The sequence below is a fragment of the Lathyrus oleraceus genome, chromosome 3, assembly GCF_024323335.1.
Source record: "Lathyrus oleraceus cultivar Zhongwan6 chromosome 3, CAAS_Psat_ZW6_1.0, whole genome shotgun sequence".
NCBI classification, from domain to species: domain Eukaryota; kingdom Viridiplantae; phylum Streptophyta; class Magnoliopsida; order Fabales; family Fabaceae; genus Lathyrus; species Lathyrus oleraceus.
Window position 1 is genome coordinate 234,900,571 of NC_066581.1, and position 23,241 is coordinate 234,923,811.

Genomic DNA, 23,241 nt, shown 5'->3' on the forward strand with positions numbered 1-23,241 from the left:
CATTGCTTTTTATTTTCTTGGTCCAACCACTTGATTCTTCACATTACTACACTTTACCACCATAAAACCACATCTCTCTACAAGTAACTTTCAACATTCTACACGATTTGTCTCATTCACTCAAAGGCTTTTGCTTTCTCCTTCAATCCCTTGTTTTTCTCCAAGCAACCTTCATGGCCTCTCAACTTCAATCTAAAGGCAAAGGCAAGGCTTCTAGTTATAGAGGCCCTCTAGATTTGTCAAGGATTTTCACCACCAAGAGTCAATAGGAAAGGTACGAGACATACTTCTTCCAAAAGAAAATCATGAAGCCAAAGTATGGCTCTTTTGTTTCTTTTCCTGAAGATGTGTTTAGGTTTCCTACTGTTTTTGAGGAATTAGGATTGAGTTACCTCATTGGTTATAATACAAATTTTTACCCCGAATTGGTCAAAGTGTTCTATTCCAACATGGTGAAGAAGAAAGGGAAACTGACATCTGTGGTGAAGGGAGTTCCAATCTCCATGACGGCTTCTGATTTAAGTGTTATTCTTGAAACTCCTAGTGGTGGTCACAAGTTTGTTGGCACAAAGGCTCCGTGGGAAGACTATAGCAAACATGCTTTCTACTATAGTTTGAGTCGTTTGTCTGAGCATCCATTTTACAACAAGAGGAAGAAGAGTTTGGGAGGAGATAACTCGGAACATGTGTACTGGTCTCCAGCTAAGTTCTTTATTGATGATAGAATGTTGCACTATTTTATTATTTATGTTATTGTGCCTAGATTCTCAAATCATTGCACTATAACAGATCCGAAAATGATGCTCCTCTATACCATTAAAAATAATTTTCGTGTTGATTGGGGGCATACAATTCTTTCTCATATGATGTCCCATGATGAATATGCTAAGGGTTTACCATATGCATATTTCTTGACAAAGATTTTCCGTCATTTCAACATCAACATGGAGAATGAACTTTGCTTCTCAATGGAAAAGCCTTCATTCATGATTAGTATCAAGAAGGTCAATAGGAAGATGGGAGTTATATAAAATCAACGAACCCATGAGGTAAAATACCTAGACAATGATGATGAAGAACCTCAACCTGAAGTTCATAGTGATGAAGACTTTAACCCTCCTTCGGAAGCTCAACCAGATCAACCCTCCAACCAAATTATTATGGAATATCTCCAAGGGTTCCAAACGGATGTTATGACTGAGATTGGTCATTTATCTTCTAGGATGGATCGTTGGGAGTTTTCACAAGGCGGTTATAAAGGTAGTGGGTCAAATAACAGGAACAATAATCAGTGATTGGATCTCTTGTGGTGTTTTTATGACTTGTTCTTCTTCAATTCTGTCTTTTGTCATACTTGTTTTATGTTCTACATAACTTATTTGGTTCTCTATGTTGTAATATTTGGACATCTTTGTGTGGTTGAATGTTTATTTTTCTCTTAGATTTTCTTGTTTTCTTTTCCCTTCTTTTTGATCATGACAAATGGGGAGAATATGTATGCATGTGTGTTTTGCTTGTGTTGTTTTATGCAGGGGGAGTTTTTCATTTGATTACTTTCAAGAGATAAGGGGTGTATGAGTTAAAGCTTCAAGATTGGTTGTCATCATCAAAAAGGGGGAGAATGTGAAGACAAGCTTCCTACAAGATTTTGATGAAGACAACATACCAAGCCCTCCATATCAAAATAATGGAAAAAGAAGATCATATCAACTTTGCTCAAGTTTTTTTCATGGATCTAGTAAAGGTATATGGAATTCTTGACAATATACTCCTAATGCTCAAAAAGTTTTATCATACATTATATGATCATTATAAAACTTTTTCTATCATGATTTCTTGTTTTAAAATGATGTTTACAACATTGCATATTCAAAAGGTTTTTTAACTTAGAAAATTTTCAAAGTTTTGCCTGTGTCAATCGGTTGATCCTATATTGCAATTGATTGATCAAACTTTTTGTTTTAGCATTTTTCGTTTTCAAAGTTGGACCAATCGATTAGTGTTGTATGTCAATCGATCGATCTTAGTGTATTTTTCAGTTTTTTTGTTGATGTCAATCGATTGGTCATGAGATTCAATCGATTGATGCTGGGAAATTTTTGAAAAATCTGAATTTTGTTTCACCACTCTTTGCACCAATTCATCATAACTCTTCAGGGCAAAACCTTACATCTTTTCATCAAGAATTCTCAGATTGCTCTTCTAACCATTGCCATGTTATGATTGAAGGGATGCATACATACTATAAATACTCTTTATATTTTCATTTCAAATTCACATCTTTCAAATCAATTTACAAAATCTCTATACATTCATTTTCATCTATATTTTCATATTCAGATACTTTTGAAATAGAATTTTCATATCATTTTCTTCAAAAGTACTCTTGAGCACTTAGAGATTATTTTGTCTTAAACCTTCATATTGAAAGAGAAGAAGATTCTAACCGATTGATTAAAGTCTTGTCCAATACAAATATTCATATTCATTCAAAATTACTTTGTAAAATCCCAAGTACCAAGGATTATTTGGTTTTAGGTGTGTTGCTTATTATCCAGGATTGTTGGATATAAGTGTCAAGAAAAGGAAGGATTGTTTTCTTTTCTTGTGAGTTAAGTCTTCAAGAGGATTATTCTTGATCACTTAGTTAAAGGCCTGCTTTAGGAGATCTAACAATAATAAAATCTCTTACACATTACAAGGGGACTGGAGTACTCTCAAGTTGTGAGGGGAACCAATATAATTCCTGGTGTTCTTTACTTTCCGCTCTTTACCGCTTTCATTATCTTATCAATCCAGAAAAGAAAAGAAACTTTATCCACCAAATCATAATAAATTTTCTAAAGTCTTAATTCACCCCCCCCCCCCCCCCCCATCTTAGGCTCATTTCTAACTTATAGTTGCATGGTTTATCTCAAGAGAGCAACGAATCCTTTAGAGAGTATGCCCAAAGATTGAGAGAGTTAACTACCCGCGTTCAACCACCACTTATAGAGAAGGAATTGGTTGACTTATTCATGGATACCTTGCAAGGTCCGTACTTCGAAAGGATGATAGGCAGCACTTTGTCTGATTTTTCTCACCTGGTGTCTGTTGGAATACGCATCGAGAGCATGCTCAAAAGTGGAAAGGTCCAAGACGTCTCGAACATCCAGGCTAGTGAGAGTGAATCTCTTGTTATTTCCCAAGAGAAAAAAGAGATAGAAATTAATGCAATATGGGAAGCTCAACAAGCTCCATATCAAACGTCACTCCTTTCACAAGGCTAATACCCTCCTGATAACTGAAGATCTCCTCGATATCAATGACAAACTCCGCATCAGCAGCGTCAACACACTCGACAAAGACCAAGAAAGCAAGTGAGGCATCTTGATCTTCTTCCAATGCCGTACACCCAAGTACTACTGTATTTGATCAAAGGTTGATTGATAGTGCCAAAGGAACTATATCTAGTGATTCCTCCATACCCACTAGGTTTTGACGTCAACGCCTGATGTGACTTCCATGTTGGGGTACATGGGCATTCAACTAAAGATTGTAAAGTGTTGAAAAGCCAGGTACAAAAGTTGCTTGACTCCAAGATGTTCTCATTTGCGCCCAAAGGTCTTCGAACCAATAATAATCCATCACCTGGTCATGAGGGTCCATCAGTGCATGTTATTCCTCATATTGGTCTCGATGAGCAACTATGAAGAAGGCTAGCCCGACAACAAAACGAAAGAGGAAAACTCAGTTCCCCAACACTGGCAATCCTTAGATCACTTCATTACTTTGCATTTGTAGTTTCTTTGTTGTTAAGTGCTACTTGCTTTTAAACATTGTTGTTTACAAATGGTAGTGTTATTAAATTAACATGCATGTTTTGAACGAATCCATTCATATTCACTCATATTTTCTCATTTTTATTTGAAAAAATCATAAAAATAACTCTCCATTTATTTTATCAAACTATTATTTTAGCAAAGATTGGAGGGAGGATGGTGAAAACAAGATACCCATAATTGTTGATAATATGCTTTTGGATAAAACCTTGTTGAGGATGTACATACATTGATTCAAATCCCCAAACACTGGAGAGATAAGGAAGATAATCCCTAGTTAACCACTTTGAGCCTAGAAGCGTGTGTTTCTTTCGGATCTAAAAACCCTTACGCTTAACCTGGGGCAGAGTAGTGTTCAGTTAATTCGACTATGCATTCAGATTACAAGATGAGATATCCCGTATAGGGATCAACCACATGATGTTCTTCGTACACATCCTAAAGTGTCGAAAGAATCATGAGAAACCCAAAATCTATGATAGTGGTTCTTCAATGACCAATGACTTAGCAGTCATAACCCTTTAACAAAAATCGAAGAAGGGAAAAGCAAAAACCCGCTAAGTTGGACCCCTAAAGGGTGACTTAGGCAAAAACTAGGGTAATCCCAGTGGACCAAAGACTTCGAAAAAATGGTCCTGGAAAAAATTAGGGAAAAACAAAAACAAAGAAACGAAAAGAGGTCGTTAAAACCTCAATAAAGGAAAAGCAAGATTCGGTGACCACCATATCAGGAATCCAAAGGTCACTGACATCCCTGAAAAATTGAGGTGACTGCCATTGTAAGCGAACCTTGGAACATCATCTTCATTCTTACATCGTCAAACTCTCTTGGAAGACAGATGCGTATGTTAAATTAGCTAAGCGTTGGACTGGAGGACATCACGAATAAGGGGTGAGTTAAAATTAAAATTTGAGCTTTATATCCTTTGTATCGATAACCGTGAACCATATCACATTACAACCCTCAAAATGCCTAATTGAAGCAGGGTTTATTCTGAAAAGTATACTACAACAAGGTTGCGTAAACTGACTCCTAGATATTTGCTAATCTTTTATGTTGATATCATATTTTCAGTGTATCTTGCACGTCAGCCAAATCAACACTACGTTTGGGCAATGGTTCACTCGTCACATGTCAATCAATCATCTCAAATAACTAATTCTTTTTCAAATCTTGCATGAATGTTACATTAAAATTAGCATTATTAAATGAGCAATTTTAACTTCAAGTCAGTACTTGATGTCAAGGAAATTTCAAAGATCAGTCAGAGAGAAGCCTGGACATTCACTGAGGCTAACTCGAATCAAGACCGCCTCATAACCCTATGGACCAGGGGCATGGCATCCAGTGACTATGTTGACCTAAGATTTGGGTAGTTCGAAGCAAATATCTAAGCATCAAGTTGACCAGGGAGATAAGTCATCAATACCCAGTTAATCAGAGGCAATCCCCTCAAAGGCTCAAGCAACGGAAGAACACTCCAGATTCAGACACTGGGCAAAATCATCTTAGACCATGGCATGGTATAATCCCTCCCCATGATTCCTTTGAATACCCTACAAACAGGGGAAGACAAGTTGTAGATGGGAGGATTCTCTCCACGCTTTCAAGTTAGTCAAGCAGACTATGCCAGATGCTGGTAACAATTGAGTTCATAACAAGTGTCTAAAGATTACGCTAGTACAACATCATATCTTGACAAGAGGCCTTAGGGAAGAGCAAAATCATGATTATTATGCATTGATTACGCCGTTGCGCTCATGCAATCATTTGCAAACTGTCTTGGCATATCAGGCAAAGGAGTGGAAATTACCTTGGGAACAAAGACACAACTTCGCCTTAGGGCAGAGCAAAATCATGATCATTGTGCATTGATTACGCCGCTCCGCTCATGCAATCATTTGCAAACTGTCTTGGCATATCAGGCAAAGGAGTGGAAATTATCTTGGGAACAAAGGCACAACTTCAACGGAGGATCAAACCTGGGCTCAGACACCAAGAGCATCTGTATCTATCTCTGGTCATAGCATCATTAAATATCGAGTGTTGGAAAGTCAAATCCTTTCACAAACCAGAAGTCCAATCCATATTGGCAACTACCAAAAAACCAAAGTCCATTTGGCTGACATCATCATAAATTCAAATCCAATCGATATTGGTACCCAAAAGATCTCACCTTCAAAAAAGGGAGACAAATCCAAAACTAATAACCCGTTCGCATTTCCAAGTGCACTGCATACGACATACATGCATAACTTTTATGCCGAGGCAAGAAGTTCCGTATCACAAAAAAAATTCTCTCACCGAGACGAAAAGATTGCATCAACTTAACATGCATCATATGCATACAGAACCTAACATTTTCCATCAACCTTTTCATGATGACTATCCTTTCTATCAACCCTTTGATGACGACGATCCTTTTCCGTTAATCCTTTGACAATGATAATGGTTTTTCCGCCAACCCTTTGACGATGATATTCACTATTTTTCCATCAACCCTTTGATGAAGATATTACCTAAGTAGTTTTTCTGTCAACCCTTTGATAATGACAAGTTATTTTTTTGTCAACCCTTTGATGAAGATATCCCCTTTCTGTCAACCCTTTGACGATGACAAGTTGTTTTCCGTCAACCCTTTGATGACGATATTCTTGTCCCGTCAACCCTTTGACGATGACATTTACTTTTTCATCAAAAGTAGTTTTTCTGTCAACCCTTTGACGATGGCAAGTTCTTTTTCCGTCAAACCTTTGATGAAGATATCCCCTTTCTGTCAACCCTTTGACGATGACAAGTTGTTTTCCATCAACCCTTTGATGATGATATTCTTGTTCCGTCAACCCTTTGACGATGACATTTACTTTTTCATCAACCCTTTGATAAAGTCATCAACCTTTTGATGACGATATTGCCTAAGATGATTTCCATCAACCCTTTGATGATAATATTTTTGTTCAGTCAACCCTTTGACGACGCCAAGTTCTCTTCCATCAACCCTTTGATAACGATAATCCTTTTGCGTCAACCCTTTGACGATGTCAATTGTTGTCCCATCAACCCTTTGATGACGACATTCCTTTTCCATCAATCCTTTGACGAGGACAATTGTTGTTTCATAAACCTTTGAAGTCAGATACCCCAAAGGCTTTACCAAAAGCCCAACCACACTTGGTGTACCCAGACATATTCAGACTATTGAATTTTTGCATAAATAATCTTGCATTACATATCATTGCATCATGAAGCGCATAGCATATTCCATCAAGATGGAGCATTACGCAAAATATACATGCATAAATGCATAGAAGTCTTTCTCGAAAGCATAAAAGAATCCTCTGTTGAGACATTCTTCCTTCCTAGTTAAGAACATCATCATGAAACCTTGGAATGGTATTCCCCACAGATTTTCCCGAAATATCTCCTATGTGTTGCCTTTTGCAAATACCTTTGGAATCTTCAACCAGTCACTTACCTTTCGTAAGTGGTCCCCTTCCGTTTGCATGGGAGGTCCCTCTTCCTTCTTTCAATAACTCGTTCGTATTGACCCTTAGTTAAGTCTCCATTTTCAACACTCATCCGTGTTGGCCCTCTTTCTAAATACTCGTTCGTATTGATCTTTAACACTCGTCTGTGTTATCCCTTTTTCTTTAATACTCGTCCGTATTGATCTTCAACACTCGTCCGCGTTGATATCTTCTTCTCCTAATACTCGTCTGTACTGATCGCCAACACTCGTCTGTGTTGATACCTTCTTTTTCCAATACTCGTCTGTATTGACCTCCGACACTCGTCCGTGTTAACTTTTTTCAATACTCGTCCGTATTGATCTTCAACACCCATCCGTGTTGATCCTTCTTAAATACTCGTCTGTATTGATTTTAAACACTCGTCCGTATTGATCCTTCTTTTTCAATACTCGTTCGTATTGAGCTTCAACACTCGTCTGTGTTGGTCCTCTTTCCCGATACTCGTCTATATTGACCTCCAACACTCGTCTGTGTTAAATTTTTTCAATACTCATCTGTATTAAGCTTCAACACTCATCTGTGTTGGTCCTCTTTCCTGATACTCGTGTGTATTAACCTCCGACACTCGTTCATGTTAACTTTTTTCAATACTTTTCCCTATTAATCTTCAACACTCGTCCGTGTTGATCCTTTTTTCATACTCGTTTGTATTGATCTTGATGCCCGTCCGTGTTATTAAGCCCCTTTTGATACTCGTTTGTATTGGTATCTGCCACTCGTCTGTGTGAACCTCACCTCCTCCTTAGCCTTTTGCTCGAGGATTTTTATCCCTAAGCCTGCTTACCTTTTGTAAGTATCATTTGCCTTTTGCATTGGAGATTTTCCCGTGATAAGGAGTTGTTGCTACTTTCGGTATGGGAAGTTCTTTTTTCTTAAATTTTCGCTAAGAATCTTTCTCACTACCTTTCGTGTGAGAATCCCCAGCAGACTTTGTGTCTAGGAGTTCCCGTTACCTTGTGTACGAGAATCTCATCCCCATCTTTCTTCTCAACCTTTTGTTGGGAAAGCCTTTTTCCAGTACAGAGGAGCCGTTGCTACCTGTTGTGCGAGAAAGTTGTATATCCCCAGTAAAGTTGTCACTCATTCCCATATTCTTCATGACCTTTTGCCAAGAAGTTCTCATCACCTTTTGTATGAGAAATCTTCCTATATTTTTAACTGAATTTGAAGATTCCATTTCTCTTGCTAAGGAGCCCTTGCTGTTTATTGCAAGAGAAGGTCGCTTCTTAGTTGAGCTGTTTGCCTTAAGCAAGACGCCTCTCTGCCTTTTGCAGAAGGTCCCATTTCAATACTTCTTATCCACGGGTACTTGCCTTTTGCAAACACTCATCCCTTTTACCTTCACGAAATCCTGCGGGAATACCTCGACCACCTGTCACATGCCAAAACTTGATGGTGGAGGCGAGAAAAGTAAAGAAAGAATGAAAAATAAAGAAAGAATGAAAAAGAAAGAATGAAAAATAAATAAAAAAAGATAAATACAAAAGAGGAGATCAAGCATACACTACATACATAGCATACTGCATACTTCATGCATGTCCTTACAAAACATTCCTTTGCACAGCTGACCCATTTCCCCATAGATATTTCAGTTAGTCCCTAACAAATAAGCATATACAAGAGCCTGCATGCCATTCATTGAACAACTTTCCATCAATACCCTTACCTTAAATCTCATTCATTTCATTCATTCCCTGCGGATAAATTTCTTTGTTATTTTAGTATTTAATCCCCTCTTACCGCGAATGTTTGAAAGCCATTGCTATTCATACCTTCAGGTCTGAGAAGATTAAATAGGGGCAACTTTCATACCCCAAAATTTTCCCTTCCTTTTTGCTTTTCAGCTAACCTATATCTAGAGATCCATATAAACTCATTCATGTGCATCATTCATTCATGATCAACATTTGCTAACAAGAATCATAGGTTCAATGCTTATGCCTAATGAAAACAAGGGCTTTGCTTGAGGATTGTGGTTTTCCTCATCATATGGGTTGAAACCCTAACGGCTTGATTCTTGGGAACCTTAACTTCTGCGGTCTACATCATAACATTCATATGGGCATCCTAACCCTAATTCTTGACTATGCTCCTTTGGGATCTTGTTGCTTGACTTTCTGTGCATTAACTTGACTTCTAAACCCAAATAGTGGGTCCTCGGTTTGATATGTTGCTTGGGGAGCTTTGTGCCGTGTTTGAAACCCTAATTAGGGATAAGTCGTATTCAGGTGCTTTACTGGATTGAATTTCTGATATAAGGTTCATCAAAACCCTAGCTTTTGATCTAGGAGGTTTGTAAATCATGTGACTTGTATTGAGGCGTTGGAAACCCTAGTTGGGATTCATGGAATTATTGCACTACTTGAGTTGACTTCCCACTTGGCTTGAGGTTCTTGTTTATAGTTTGTCTTTGTAATTTTGACTTATCTAAATCCTAATTCATGGTGTTGTATGATTGATTCAAGGCGGGTTTGCAGTCATGTTTCATTGACCTCATGGTCTCATGACCCGTTTGATCTGACTCTTATTTCATTCCCACTTCATCCATTATTCTCATGGTTTTATTAAAATGTCAAGTTTCATTCATGCTTTGATTTATAGTCCCATTGATACAAATTCATTGTCCATTTGATCAAGTCATTCCATGACCCATTAATTCCATTTCATTCATTCAAACATGTTCAAAAGTGTAGTGAAATTTTGCTTCAAGTTAATTTCATATTGAACAAGAAATCCAAAACATTATGTCTCACACATGAGCATGTGCATCAAAACAAAGGAAAAAATACATTTTTTGTGATGGAAATCGATTTCCATATCATGGGCAATCGATTTCCCTGCTTCTAGTGGCCAAAATGCATTTCTGGGTGATTTGGAGCCAAAAAAACCATTTTTCGTGACGGAAATTGATTCCCATATATGGGGAAATCAATTTCCCTACTTCTAGTAGCTAAAAAATACATTTTTTTATGATGGAAATCGATTTCCATGTTTTGGGAAATCGATCTCCCCTGGGACAATAGCCAAAAAATAGCATTTTCAACAGTACTGCAACACCCTTTACACTCCAAAACAACTCCAATGCTTGCATCAATATACATTGAAATCTCCACATAATTATGCAGTAATCAACCATATCATCCATGCATTGAGCCAAGCTCTTAATACTTCAGTTCACCAAATTTCTCAACATTTGTGAGTTACTCATAACAGTCCCAAACCAAATTCCAAACTTTTTCAAACTAATTCCAAACCTCTTCAAACTAATTCCAAACCATTTTAACAAACTCCAACCACATAAAAACTAACTACAAACCTCTATTTGGTACAAACCTATAATTATATAAACTTATCACTCTCATCAAATCAAAGGAGAACCAAAAATCAGAATCACTTTCAAGTTACTCATTATAAATTCAACTTTTCTTCTCTCACTTCATCTTCTACAAATCATATCCCTACACCAAAGCTCAAATCACCATTGGAGCAAGCTTCACATTGAAGTTTGTTATTAGTTGAGCTAAACCTCTTACACTCAATAATCATCCCTACATTCATGTAGTCAACAACAACAACAACAATTCAATTCATAATTTTTCATAATTGGTTCTTGAAGAGGAGAAGTTCATAATAGAAGTAGAAGATTGAAGGTTTAAAGTAGCATACCTATGGTTTTCACATCATCTTCTTTATCTTCATCACCTTCAAATTTCAGCAAGTTCCAAGACAATCCTCCATCTTACAGGTCGGTGAATTTTCATCCTTGCTTATTTGTTGAATTTTTGATACCACGATGTAGCTTGTGTAGTGGAGGATCAAAACCCCAATATTTTGTGGTTTGATTCTCCTCAATCTCCATTTAATTTCAGATTTTGTGCTTAGGGTTCTTGACTTTAATGACTTAATTTCCAGAATGGATTAACTTGTGGTTAGAATAAATGATAGATTAGGATAGAAGAGGTTGAGAGGAGTAGGAAGATAGTGTTTTTTCTTGACTCCGGCCAACTCCGCCGCCTCTGGCGCGGTGGTGCCGGAGCTCCGGTGGTGGTTCTGTTTTTACATGAGAATCAAATTTGGTGTGTAGAGATGATGAATTATGGTTGCTGGATTTTCCCCCCATTTCCTTTGCAAATTTTGTTGGGCTTAGCCATTAAGCCCAATATTTTCCTTTTTTCCACCCCTGTTTTACTTAGCAACATACTTGCTGAACCTAACTACATTTCCTTGTATTTGGGCTTATTCTGTTGGGTCCAAAGCCTCTATTTTGGAATTCTGCACTCCATGTTCAGGTTCTACACCTCTCTCCTTATGCTTGTTTATGATCTTAGGATTATTAGATTAGAATTTTTAGAGATTTTGAGCTTGGATTAGTAATATAATTTTCAGAAATATTGATAATTAGTTTTAATTAGATTTTTAGGAAATTAGAACTAATTAGATTTAATTGATTTTTATGATTAGGATTTAATTCAATATTAATGATTTTGTAAAATGATCAGTTTACCCTTTGGAGGTTTATTTTACCATTTTTAGCCATGTAAATGCATGTTACCTTAGGATTAATTTTGACTTGGGATTTTAATTAGTTTTAAATCAAGTTTGGATTAACAATTGCATGATCCTCTAACTTTAGAACTTAGAAATATTCTAATTGATCAATTAACCCTTTAGGTTATCGTATATTCATTTTCAACTAACTTTTTCCCAATTGATCAAGTTGATCAAAGTACGCTTTGATCAACTAAATCCTTTGATTGTGCCTAATTTCTCAAGCTTAGTCAAGTGATCATAAGACCCTTGATCACTTGAAAAAGCAAGTCCTTGTGCTCAAGATGTGCTGGATACTGGATCTCCAACTTCAATCAAGATTCAAAGACAAAGATCAAGAGTTCAATCAATTCAAATCAGTACAAGACATGACTACTACTCAGGCACTACAAAGGTCAAATTCAACACTTGTCGATCATGCGAAAAGTTGTGCGCCATGAGTCTTAAGTAATAGAGAAGGAATAGGACTGAAGAATTCCTACTCACATTCTGAATATCTTTGGGTATGGGACGAATGACCCAGTTGCTCACTGTATTCACCTTTATTCATAGGCTTTAGCACAATTTGATTCAGATTGATTAACAAGCCTCTTCATCATTCAAAGATAACCCTTCATCATGGGAAGCTGCAAGGAAATTCAACTTCAACACTGATCGATTATGATGCAAATTGCACGTCATGAGCCTTAAGTAGTAGAGAAGGAATGAGACTGGAGAATTCCTACCCTCATTCTGAATATCTTTGGGTATGGGACAAATAACCCAATTGTTCATTGTATTCACCTCTATTCATAGACTTTAGTGCAATTTAAATCGAATAATTGATAAGTCTTTCTACACATACGTGAAGATCAAACTGAAGACCAGACTTCAACATTTCAGGGTTTCTTTCTATCCTTTTGTTCTCATAGTAAAACTAAAACCAATTTGTGAATAAACTCAAAAACAATTAACCCTATGATTAGGATTATACGACACGAGTCTTAAGTAATGGAGTTAGAATGAGACTGGAGAATTCCTACCCTTATTTTGGATACCTTTGGGTACGAGTCGAATGACCCATTTTCTCACTGTTTTCATCTCCATTCATAGACTTTAGTATGATTCCAATCGTGACTCTCATTTCAGAATAAAAGCAAACTCACCTCATCAAACTTAGTTTTGCCTTTGGGCTTCATTTTTAGTTTAAAACCTTTTCAAATATGACATGTTACTTCCATTATACCGTGAACGATGATTAAGCCTCCATGTGCGAGCAAACAATGTTTAACTGCTAGAATGCGATCCGAGTTCATCCATTCTAGTGCAAACACACAAACGCTTAAAGCTCTCATGCTCGAGCATATAATCCTGACAACAATAGAACCTGAACGTTAATGTTGTCCACTAAAAATAACTAACGTATCTGTCCTTGTTCCACGAACTACAAAACTCTGATTTCCTCATTGCATGAATGAGGATACGCAAGCACGAGAGCCAAAATCCTTGGCGAGCACAATTATCTATTCCTCACCTTTTTCACACTTATCTATTAACCCCCATTCTCTTTCGCGAGTAAACTTCATAGAATAACACATATTTTTGAAAAGAACATTCAAAACGGGTTCCATGGAGTACCACGGATGTTAGGGGTGCTAATACCTTCCCCTTGCATAACCGACTTCCTTACCCTTTTCTCTTTCCCCCGGATTTTATCGATTTTTTCTCTTTCCTTCAGGAATAAATAAAGTTCGATGGAGACTCTGTATTTTTCGCATAGCGACACACCCTTTTTATCTTTTATTTTTAAGTTGAACTACTATAGAAACAATATCCATCGAAGTAGCCTCAACTTAGAATCTCCTTTGTTGAAAAGGTATTTCAACACTACATAATCTATAAAAAAAACGACTATCGAACCAATTATATACGCCCAAAAGTTTTCCAAGGAAAATACTACGGCTAGTAATTATTTTCCTGTGGTGGCATAATTCACCTGATTTTCGTTCAAAACTCTACTAGCATAGTAAATCATGTGGACAAATTACTCGTGCCGTTGACCAAGATTTGCGCCTACGGCATAATGTAACACTCTAAACCCCAACATATATTTTATAGAAAGGCATGCGGAAAATATAATGATAAAACAAAAATAGGGTGTCACACATATCTCTCAGCATTCAATCTTTAATTCAAAATGCATAATTAAATTCGAAACAACATACCATCATTATTCAAGTAAGCAACTCAGAAAACAAACTCATTCATGATATAAAGTATTCAATGAAACAACACAGAAAAAAACAAAATAAGATATTCCTAACCCAATGTTACACTATCAGAGCGATCCAACGAACAACTAAACAACCGATAAGCTATGGTGAACAAAATAGAAAATAAAGCAGCGAGTAAGCCAACTATGCCATCCTTCAAAATAAGTAACAACCAATGCTCATCAGTCCCAACCTGAGAATCTGTATAACATACATATATGACAACATGGAAACAAAAGGAGGCGAGAATACATTCCATATATAAATGGTGCATAAAATAACAAGGATATTATAATCATCGTAATTAATTAACCACAATCATGAAACTAAACAACATCAAACAATCAATTAACATATGTAATTAAGCATAGAATATGCATATCCTCTACTCCCATGCATACCAATCTTTAGGATATTCAAAGGTATGTTTCAGAAGTATCCAACTCATCACTAGACCAAAGTCATACTCGTCACTGGATCGAAGTCATACTCTTCACTGAAAGAAGAGGTTCTTCAAAGCTGAACCCATGTACCAAAGTATTCATACCAGTTGGGAAACATCCTCACAAAAACCCAAACAACCAAATGAAGTTGCGAGGGAGAAATGCAAAGGTGGTCCAACACATCCTTCTCAAAAGAAGTAAAAGGAAATCGGACACCTAACTTCTGAAAAATACATTCATAAAAAGGAATGGAGCATTCGTCGAACTTGCTGCATAGCCTCTTATTGATAAGAATGGCGAAGATTGACCAATATGAAGATGATCCTACTTCAAAGGTGGTTTCTTTCACAACAACTTCTCGAATATAAGTCTAAGTTTTATAGTGCACAATCTAGGGAAAGAATGAATTAAACTTGCTAGATTTTTCTTGATATTTAAGCAAGTTCCTTTTCTTTTTAATTTTCTAGTTTAGAATAAGATGCAGTGGCTATTTTGAATGATGAAAAACAAAAAATTAAAGTGTAAAAAATAAAGGACAGAACAATATATCCTGGTTCCTTTTTCTAAACAAGAGTACTCTAGTCCCCTCACACCCCGTGAAAGATTATACTATTGTCATATCTTTGTACAAGCCTACCAACGAGACTTCTCTTACAATTTTCTAACAATAAAAAAGAAGCACACCACCTTCTCGATTTCCAAATACCAATATGGTGGACTTTGAATTAAACCAATTCAAAGAACCTTTTTACAACAATCACCAACAACTTGATGATCACAATAATACAAATTTAACACTTGAGTTTGTATCTTGTTTGACTTACTTGCATTACAAGATATATGAAAGTTTTGGCTCTTCTCTTTCTCTTTGATCACAATATAAACACATGTACTTCAGTGCTAAAAAATGATAAGAACGAAGCTTTTTTAAACGATGTGAAAGTTCATGCACAAAGTTTCATTTTAAAATATATGAACACTTAACAACTTTGCTTGAATTGATTTGAAAATAACATTTTGAAAAAGTTGATTTTCGTTTTACTGATGTATACACCTCATATACATCAATAGGAACCCCTTTGAATGAATACAAATATTTCAAGTGGCTCCATGAAGCAATGAAATCTTTAGGAATGAAACATATTGATGAAAATAGATGTTGCTTCAGTGGTAACCGGTTACCATAATGCTGTAACCGGTTACAACTGTATCTGTTAAAAGTTTTTTAAAATTTTCATGCCTGTAACCGGTTACAGGTTTTGTGTAATCGGTTACAGGTTTTGTGTAACCGGTTACAACTGTAGTTGTTAAAAATAAAACATAGCTGTTAAAGATCAAAAGATAGTTGTTAAAAATTCACGTTTGTAACCGATTATAAGTTTTGTGTAACTCGTTATAGTTGTTTAAAAATGTGAAAACAACTTTGTAACAATATAGTTTCTTACCAAATCCTTTCAAAACATGTATGGATCATTAAATATAAAAAATGCAATTTGTCTAGAGTCCTTAAGATATATAATATGAATTGTAATGCATACTTTAACGATCTTGATTCTTTCCTTTAATTTTCAAAGCTTATGATCATTCGAGCTTGATTGTGCTAGCCTTCAGGCTTTGTTTTCTTTTTATTGATGTGGTTATCTTCATAAAAAATTTAACCAAGGTCAAAAAGAATTTTTCTTCACAATAAGGGGAAACCATCCCTAGATACACGAGGTTCACCTAAGAATAATCACCCATACATATCGCCACCATAATCTTTTCAGGTTTTGTAATTTCTGTGTATGCATCACAAAATAAACTAGTTTGATCAGAAGCAATATAACACCAAAGATAAGGATTTTTCTCGAGAGACTGAATGAAGATACCAGTCTCTCGCACCCTTATCTCTAACAGAATGAGACCTATGTTGAATTCGTCACAATGTAAATAATTAACTCGGATGGCGGCGTCAATCACCAATAAATCGCCTTCACCATCAGAAGAATTCAACCCTGACCCAAAATTACCATGTGATGGGACATGGGTAGGAAGTTTAGTGCGTAGATGAGGTCTACGGGTTTGTAAATCTCCACTTTCAGAGACAACAAAGACTCTTCGCTGGTAAACTCAAGAGCATTGTTCACATGCACGCCTCCTAGACCTACCATAACAACACATAAGGAAAACGTTATCTTACCTTCGAATGAGAGGAAGAGACAAACAACACTAAGAAGAAGGAGTGAACACTAGGTTGCGAGTGAAGTAAAAATAAACGTTTGGAGCAAAACCTGCATTTTATAGGAAAATCAAGCACAAATCAACAACCCAAACTAAAAGTCAAAGCGGATCTAAAGGTAGCAAAGCAACTGTCCCGTCAGGAATCTTAAGTACTCGAGCATCCTAGGCAGGGGAATCATACTCTAACCTGTACCTCTAGAGCCAATGCTCAGAAGGAGTACTTAAACATTTTAATGATGAGAAAACATTTAATGTGCTCCCCACTACTTTGGAAACTGAGGCAAGACGTTTCCACTTTCGTTAAAGAGCTGAACATTACTACCGGAGGTCGACTACAACTTCAAAGGCTTCCCTGACTAATCCTTGCCAGACAAGCCTTGGTGGCAAATGTTTTGGACCGACCAAAGGCCTAAAGCCAAAGCCCAAACCGATGCAGGACCAATCCAAATAACCCAATGTATAAAACCCATCACATATGATATTCTAAGTACACTTTTCTGATCTCCAACTTTCACTACACTCATCTTGAATTTTAAACTGTCTTGAACGTTGGAGTGTCAACCTTGCAAGTCCATCCCACACCACCGCTTCGGAGATCAACATCATCGATTTAGGATCCATTACCACACATACATATTCTGGTTCCACAATGGTACAATAATAATAATAATAATAATAATAATAATAATAATAATAATTATTATTATTATTATTATTATGGATTTAATTGTAATACACTGACAGTGTAAAATTTTACACTGTCAGTTAATCATAGCCGTTGGATGTTGAAACAAGTTTGACTTTCATTTAAAAAAATTATAAAGTAATGCAAACGGGTGATGATGATGAATCGATTGTGTAAAACATTTTACACTGACAGTGTATAGTAATTAATCTTTATTATTATCATAATAATAATAATATAATTATTCATACCTATTTAAGTAAATTAATATAACCATTTTATGAATTTTGACCGTCATTTTAATTAATTAGACTTATAAAAAAGATAGACTTATAAAAAACATATGTTTTCTCTATTAAAGAAAATCTAATATGATCTATGTCTATGTAAAAAAAATCTGATCTATAGACTGTATGCCAATATTAATAATTTTCATCTATTCTCACCCCTTTAATAATTTGATGCAATTGATTTTTATTTTGTAAGTAACGAAATTCTTTATTTTCAATATAAAACGTTAAAATCCATTATTTGATCATATTATAATATCTACATAAATAAATTACAGTTAGATACAGTTGGGAAGTAGTTTATTTAGATAGAATTGCCTCAATAAAAAAACATTTTTTTTAGAAAGTGACACATAATAGAATTACAATTAGATTAAAAAAATGCCCAATTTAACTCCACCAAAAATTAAAATTAGAATTAGAATTTATTAATCTTCAAAATTAGTCAAAGAGTTTCCAGACCCAGCACGCATTTGACCTGTCTCTTCCAACACGCTACTGTCATTCTTGACACCACAAACACGTCACCTTTCATTTATTTCTTTATTTTAACTTTTTTTTTATTCTTTTTTTAAGAAAAACTTTTTTTTCTTCCTTTTCAAGTACGAAAAGTAAAAACAATATATTTTTCTTCGAATTTCATTTATATTTATAAAACCCTTCAAACAATTTTTTTGTTACTTTGCATTTTCATTACTGAGATTCGTTTCACTCGTTGAAATTCAGGTATTGTTGTTAACAACTCGTTGATTCTTTTGATTTAAATTTCTGTTTATTCGGTTTGGTTTAAGTTGAATTTAGGGTTTATGCTGTGTGTGTTATTGTTGAAATTCAGTTATGTTGATTCATATATTGTGTTGATATTCATTGAATTGAGTAATATGGTGCTTGTATGAACACAATGGATTTTTGTTTGAGAAAATTGATGAGCTTGGTGGTTTTTGGATTTTAGAATTGGTATTTTTTTTTGTGACTTGTAGGCTGAGATATATAGTAAAGAAGAGTTTTGATGTCTTCAAGAACATTGAGGAGAAGACTCCATCACGGGGATGTCGATGGCAAAAGGAAGGATCATTTGGATACGTCCGAGTTAGATTCTTTGAATGAGCCCTTGTTGGGGGGTGATGATTATATTGAGAACAAGAAGGTTTGGAATTGTTGTTGTTTTGATTTGGGGAGTAAGGGATAAGTTTATTTTGTTTTGTCTGATTTTATGTTTTTTTTAATTTTTTATGTTATGTTTATCTGTTATGAAGATATGTACACTTGAAGATTTGTGGGATGATGAGAGGAAGAAGGCGCAAATTCATTGGACATTCTTGTTTTCAAACCTTATCGCGCAATGGGCACAGTGGTTAGGTATGTGTTCGATGGTTTGGCTTGCCATAAATTTTTATGCTTGACAGTATTGATAATTATTGAATAGTGCATTGTTTCGTTATTATTATCTAGTGAAAAGCAATGTTGGACTGTTTTTCAGTTCTTACATTCTATGCTAGCTGATTGTGGACTTATTTTCCATTAGTGATAGTTATGGAGTGAATAAAATCGGATTCCAAGTGATTTGTCAGGAAAGTTGATGATCTATTTTTCCTCTGAATTTCTCAGTTCATACATTCTATGCTAGAGGATTGTCGACATATTTTCCATTTGTGATAATTATGGAGCGAATAAAACTCTATTCCAATTTCCAAATGATTTGTCAGGAAAGTTGATGATCTATTTTTCCTATGAATCTGAAATCTCACGTTTAGAGTGGTGGCTAAAAGAACCAGTTGTAGAATTTGCAATATCGAGCACTTCTTTTGTAGCTTATGAGTATTAGTTGACTGAATTGATGGAGCTGTGCATATCAATTTTGAATATGAATCACAGATTGACTCTCAATTCATTTTGCGAATGAATTGCAACTTACCGCTAAATTTTGTTTATTCAGCTACATTTTTTTGTCATTTTGATTTAGGAACTAATCATGGATTGTTTTGAAGTTCGTGTATGTATCTTACAGTTCATGACAAGATTTGATTCACGAATTCCTGATTTGATAATCATGTTTACACTCTTTGGAGTTTGTTGTTTTTGTAAATAGATGGATTTACTATCACAAAGATTGCTTATATATTATTTTCATTTCTCAAAGTATCATTTATAGAGTTGGGGGAAAATTGGGTTCTTATGTATGTTTTATATCTATGTTTTCCTCATTGTTGACTGGTGTACAAATAAAAAGAAAATGCAAATTGCATGATTTTAGTTGTGATTATCTGACATGTAATCAATCATTTCATATTGCCTTTGCAGCGAACGTTGTAATCGGGTCTGGGTCTCTTCTTGGTCGTCTTTTATCTCTTCCTTCTAACGCTCTTTACTTGCAAAATAATAGGATGCTGCCTCCACCTCTTAGCCCTGTGCAGGTATGTATTGTGATATCTTATTTAAATTCTTATAAGTGTGTTTTGACCAAAATCAAGTAACCAACTTCAACCTTAAGTTGAATTGGTGCCCGGGGAAATTCTGATTTTTGATAATAAAAACACTAGATAGGATATTATATCACTGGATTTAGTTTGATATTGCCACACAGTTTCTTGAATAGGTGGGTAATGGATAATAAAAACACCTGGTAGGATATTATCACTGTGTCATGTTTTGCAAGGCATACATGGGTAATGGATATTTCATTGGAATTTGATGATATTGATAAGTATTGGTTGCATTGTTCTATATCCATCAAAGTACACGTTGTTTTCTTCCTTATTAATTAAAGATCTCGTGAGATTATAAAAATTGTGGGAATTATAAATGAAAAAGTCATCTGAACAATCAATTTTAATCAAATGATTGTAAGTAAATGTTCTCATTTCTCAGACAATAATTCTCACTGACTGTATGCTTTTGTGTTTTCAACTTTCAGTAATCTGCTACATGTGGTTATGTCATATTTATTCATATTTCTTTCTTTCTTAGGAAGAAAGACTAAGAAACTTACGGCAACGGCTTGAAGTCCCTTTTGATGGTTCTAAAACAGAGCACCAAGTATGTATTTAATGTTTTTCCCACCTAATCACATGACTGATTTTTCTTTCTTGTTTGTTCAATCCTGCTGTCGTTTTCATATGCACCTCTTGATACCATTTTGTTATACTGATGTTCTATTTTGCTCTGCAATCTATATGCATGCTTAATGAACAATCTGATTTTTTTGGATCTGGAATGTGTGTGTGATAACTGCTCAACTTGCAAATACTGGTTTATGGGGATTGATAAACCGTTTGTAAATTGAGTTTCCTTACATGGATGAATTAACAGGTGGCCAAGAAAGTTGCTCTACATGTATATACAGCGCATATATCTAATTTATCCATAGCATGCTTTTGAGAGTCTATAATACAATAGTTGAAAATAAACTTGTAACTAACATTTTATTTTATTTTGATAAAGGATTACATTTTCAAATCTCTTTTTTGTTGTTGTTGCAGGAAGCTCTTTTACTATTGTGGAGATTGGCTTATCCCGACAGGGAGCTTCCTTCACTTAAATCAGATGTTTGGAAGGAAATGGGATGGCAAGGTTCAGACCCATCAACAGATTTTAGGTGCGTGGTCAAAAGCTATATGTATTGCTCTAACGAGATGGGGTAGGGGCCTGAATATGAATAGGGTTTTAGTCGGCTATAGGTCAGAGACTCAAAGTATTACTAGACTATTACGTAAGGATTCATTGACTTAATAATGGGTGGTGACTTAAAATACTCTGATCCTTATTGGTTAGACATGCATCTACATGTTTTAATGGTTATGTTTTTTGATTCTTAGGGGTTGCTTTTGTTAGATTATATAAAAATATGTGTTAGCATCCCAATCTCCAAAGTATTCTCTCTAAATATTTTGGCAATCCTCACCCTTTCATTGCAAATACATATCAACATCTCAAAATTATGAGAGTTCATAAGAATTTATTACCATGGTTTGCAGGGGTGGAGGATTTATATCATTAGAGAACCTCATCTTTTTCGCGCAGAAGTATCCAGTAAGTTTCTTCTACCATAATTGCATTTATATTTAAATTCTACATAATCTGTTAAATTATTAAGTGGGTGATTTTAATTAGTCTAGCACATTTCTACCTGGCAATGTCATAGGCTTCATTCCAGCGATTGTTGCTTAAACAAGATGGAGTCAGAGCAGAGTGGGAATATCCATTTGCAGTAGCTGGAATCAATATTTCATTTATGTTGGTGCAGATGCTGGATCTTCAATCAGGTAACTTGAATTCTCTTGAGGACAAATTCAGTGGTTGTAATTATTATATTATGGTGACAAGGTGGTTTTGAGACGCGTAATACTTAAACAGATACCATAAAATATTGTCATATCACGCCACACTCATAGATTATGTTTGGATTTCCGTTGCAAACTACGCTAGAGTCCAAAAGTATGTTTTGCTTCTTGGGAACTATTATCATTATTAATAGGGGTTTCCTAATCTGCAGCAAGTGTTGATATATCTTCAATACTCACCTCATGTTTCACGTGTAATCATCTGATGATGAACTATTCTATTCTTCTTGCAGTTCATCCATCTTCTTTGCCAGGAATCTATTTTCTACGGCTGCTTGAGGAGGATGAAATGGCATTTGATATCCTTTTCTGCATCGCCTTTCAAATGATGGATGCTCAGTGGCTAGCAAAGCGTGCTACATATATGGAATTTAACGTAATATATCATTAAAAATTGTGTTTGCTCACTGATTAGTTAATTTATCATTGTTCTTAGACAGTGTTCTTATTGCTTTAAGCTTTTGCTTTTGTCTTTAGGATGTTTTGAAGTCAACAAGAACGCAGTTAGAGCGGGAGCTTGCTCTTGAAGACATCTCCAGTATAAAAGATTTACCTGCTCACAACATGTTGTGATGATTAGTGATCATTTTAGTTCAACATTTCTCTCTTCCATTTTGTAGCTAGAGAATGTTACATTAAATGTATCTAAAGTATTTGTGATTCTATCTCTGAATAGAAACATGAAAATCATAAGTGAAAGTGGGATCCCAAATATCAGATTAATCTTTCTGTTGATTTCCATCACAGCTTGTATTTAAGCATTTATTAGTAGCATTCAGGAAATTGTTTATAATAATACCAAAAAAAAGGGTCAATCATATTTTGTAAGGCACAATTTTATTTATTTTTTGAATGTGACATCCAATCTATGTTGAAGGGTGGAGAAAGCTTTTACAATAAACAAACAAATTAGAAAATAAATAAATAATAGAAGAATATGGTAATATGTTCATGTTTAGTCTTTCTAATGTAACATGTGTAACTGCTGCTGCTAGTCTCGTGGGTATGCCGTCCAGTGGTTTTATATGCTTGCTAAAGCTTGGTTCTGAGGTTATTTTCTATTGTTTTGAATTTAAAGAAAATCAGTTTTAGTTTTGACTTTTGAAATTTT

At 35.3% G+C, this 23,241-nt stretch overlaps 1 protein-coding gene across 1 annotated transcript; it reads left to right on the forward strand.

Moving 5' to 3' along the window:
* Positions 1-18,330: 18,330 nt before the first annotated feature.
* Positions 18,331-22,871, forward strand: LOC127126551 (uncharacterized). Its single transcript, XM_051055497.1, has 10 exons — positions 18,331-18,516; positions 18,771-18,937; positions 19,047-19,149; positions 20,092-20,204; positions 20,758-20,826; positions 21,270-21,385; positions 21,765-21,819; positions 21,932-22,052; positions 22,364-22,506; positions 22,608-22,871. The coding sequence occupies exons 2-10, from the start codon at positions 18,800-18,802 to the stop codon at positions 22,701-22,703; spliced, it is 954 nt and encodes a 317-aa protein (XP_050911454.1). The 5' UTR covers positions 18,331-18,516; positions 18,771-18,799; the 3' UTR covers positions 22,704-22,871.
* Positions 22,872-23,241: the final 370 nt, after the last annotated feature.

Excerpts from the sequence above, each read along its gene's own strand:
- LOC127126551 (XM_051055497.1), top strand. The coding sequence starts at position 18,800 with ATGTCTTCAAGAACATTGAGGAGAAGACTCCATCACGGGGATGTCGAT. Across the intron at positions 20,827-21,269 it reads GTTCTAAAACAGAGCACCAA|GAAGCTCTTTTACTATTGTG; the intron begins GTATGTATTTAA and ends TTGTTGTTGCAG. Across the intron at positions 21,386-21,764 it reads GACCCATCAACAGATTTTAG|GGGTGGAGGATTTATATCAT; the intron begins GTGCGTGGTCAA and ends CATGGTTTGCAG.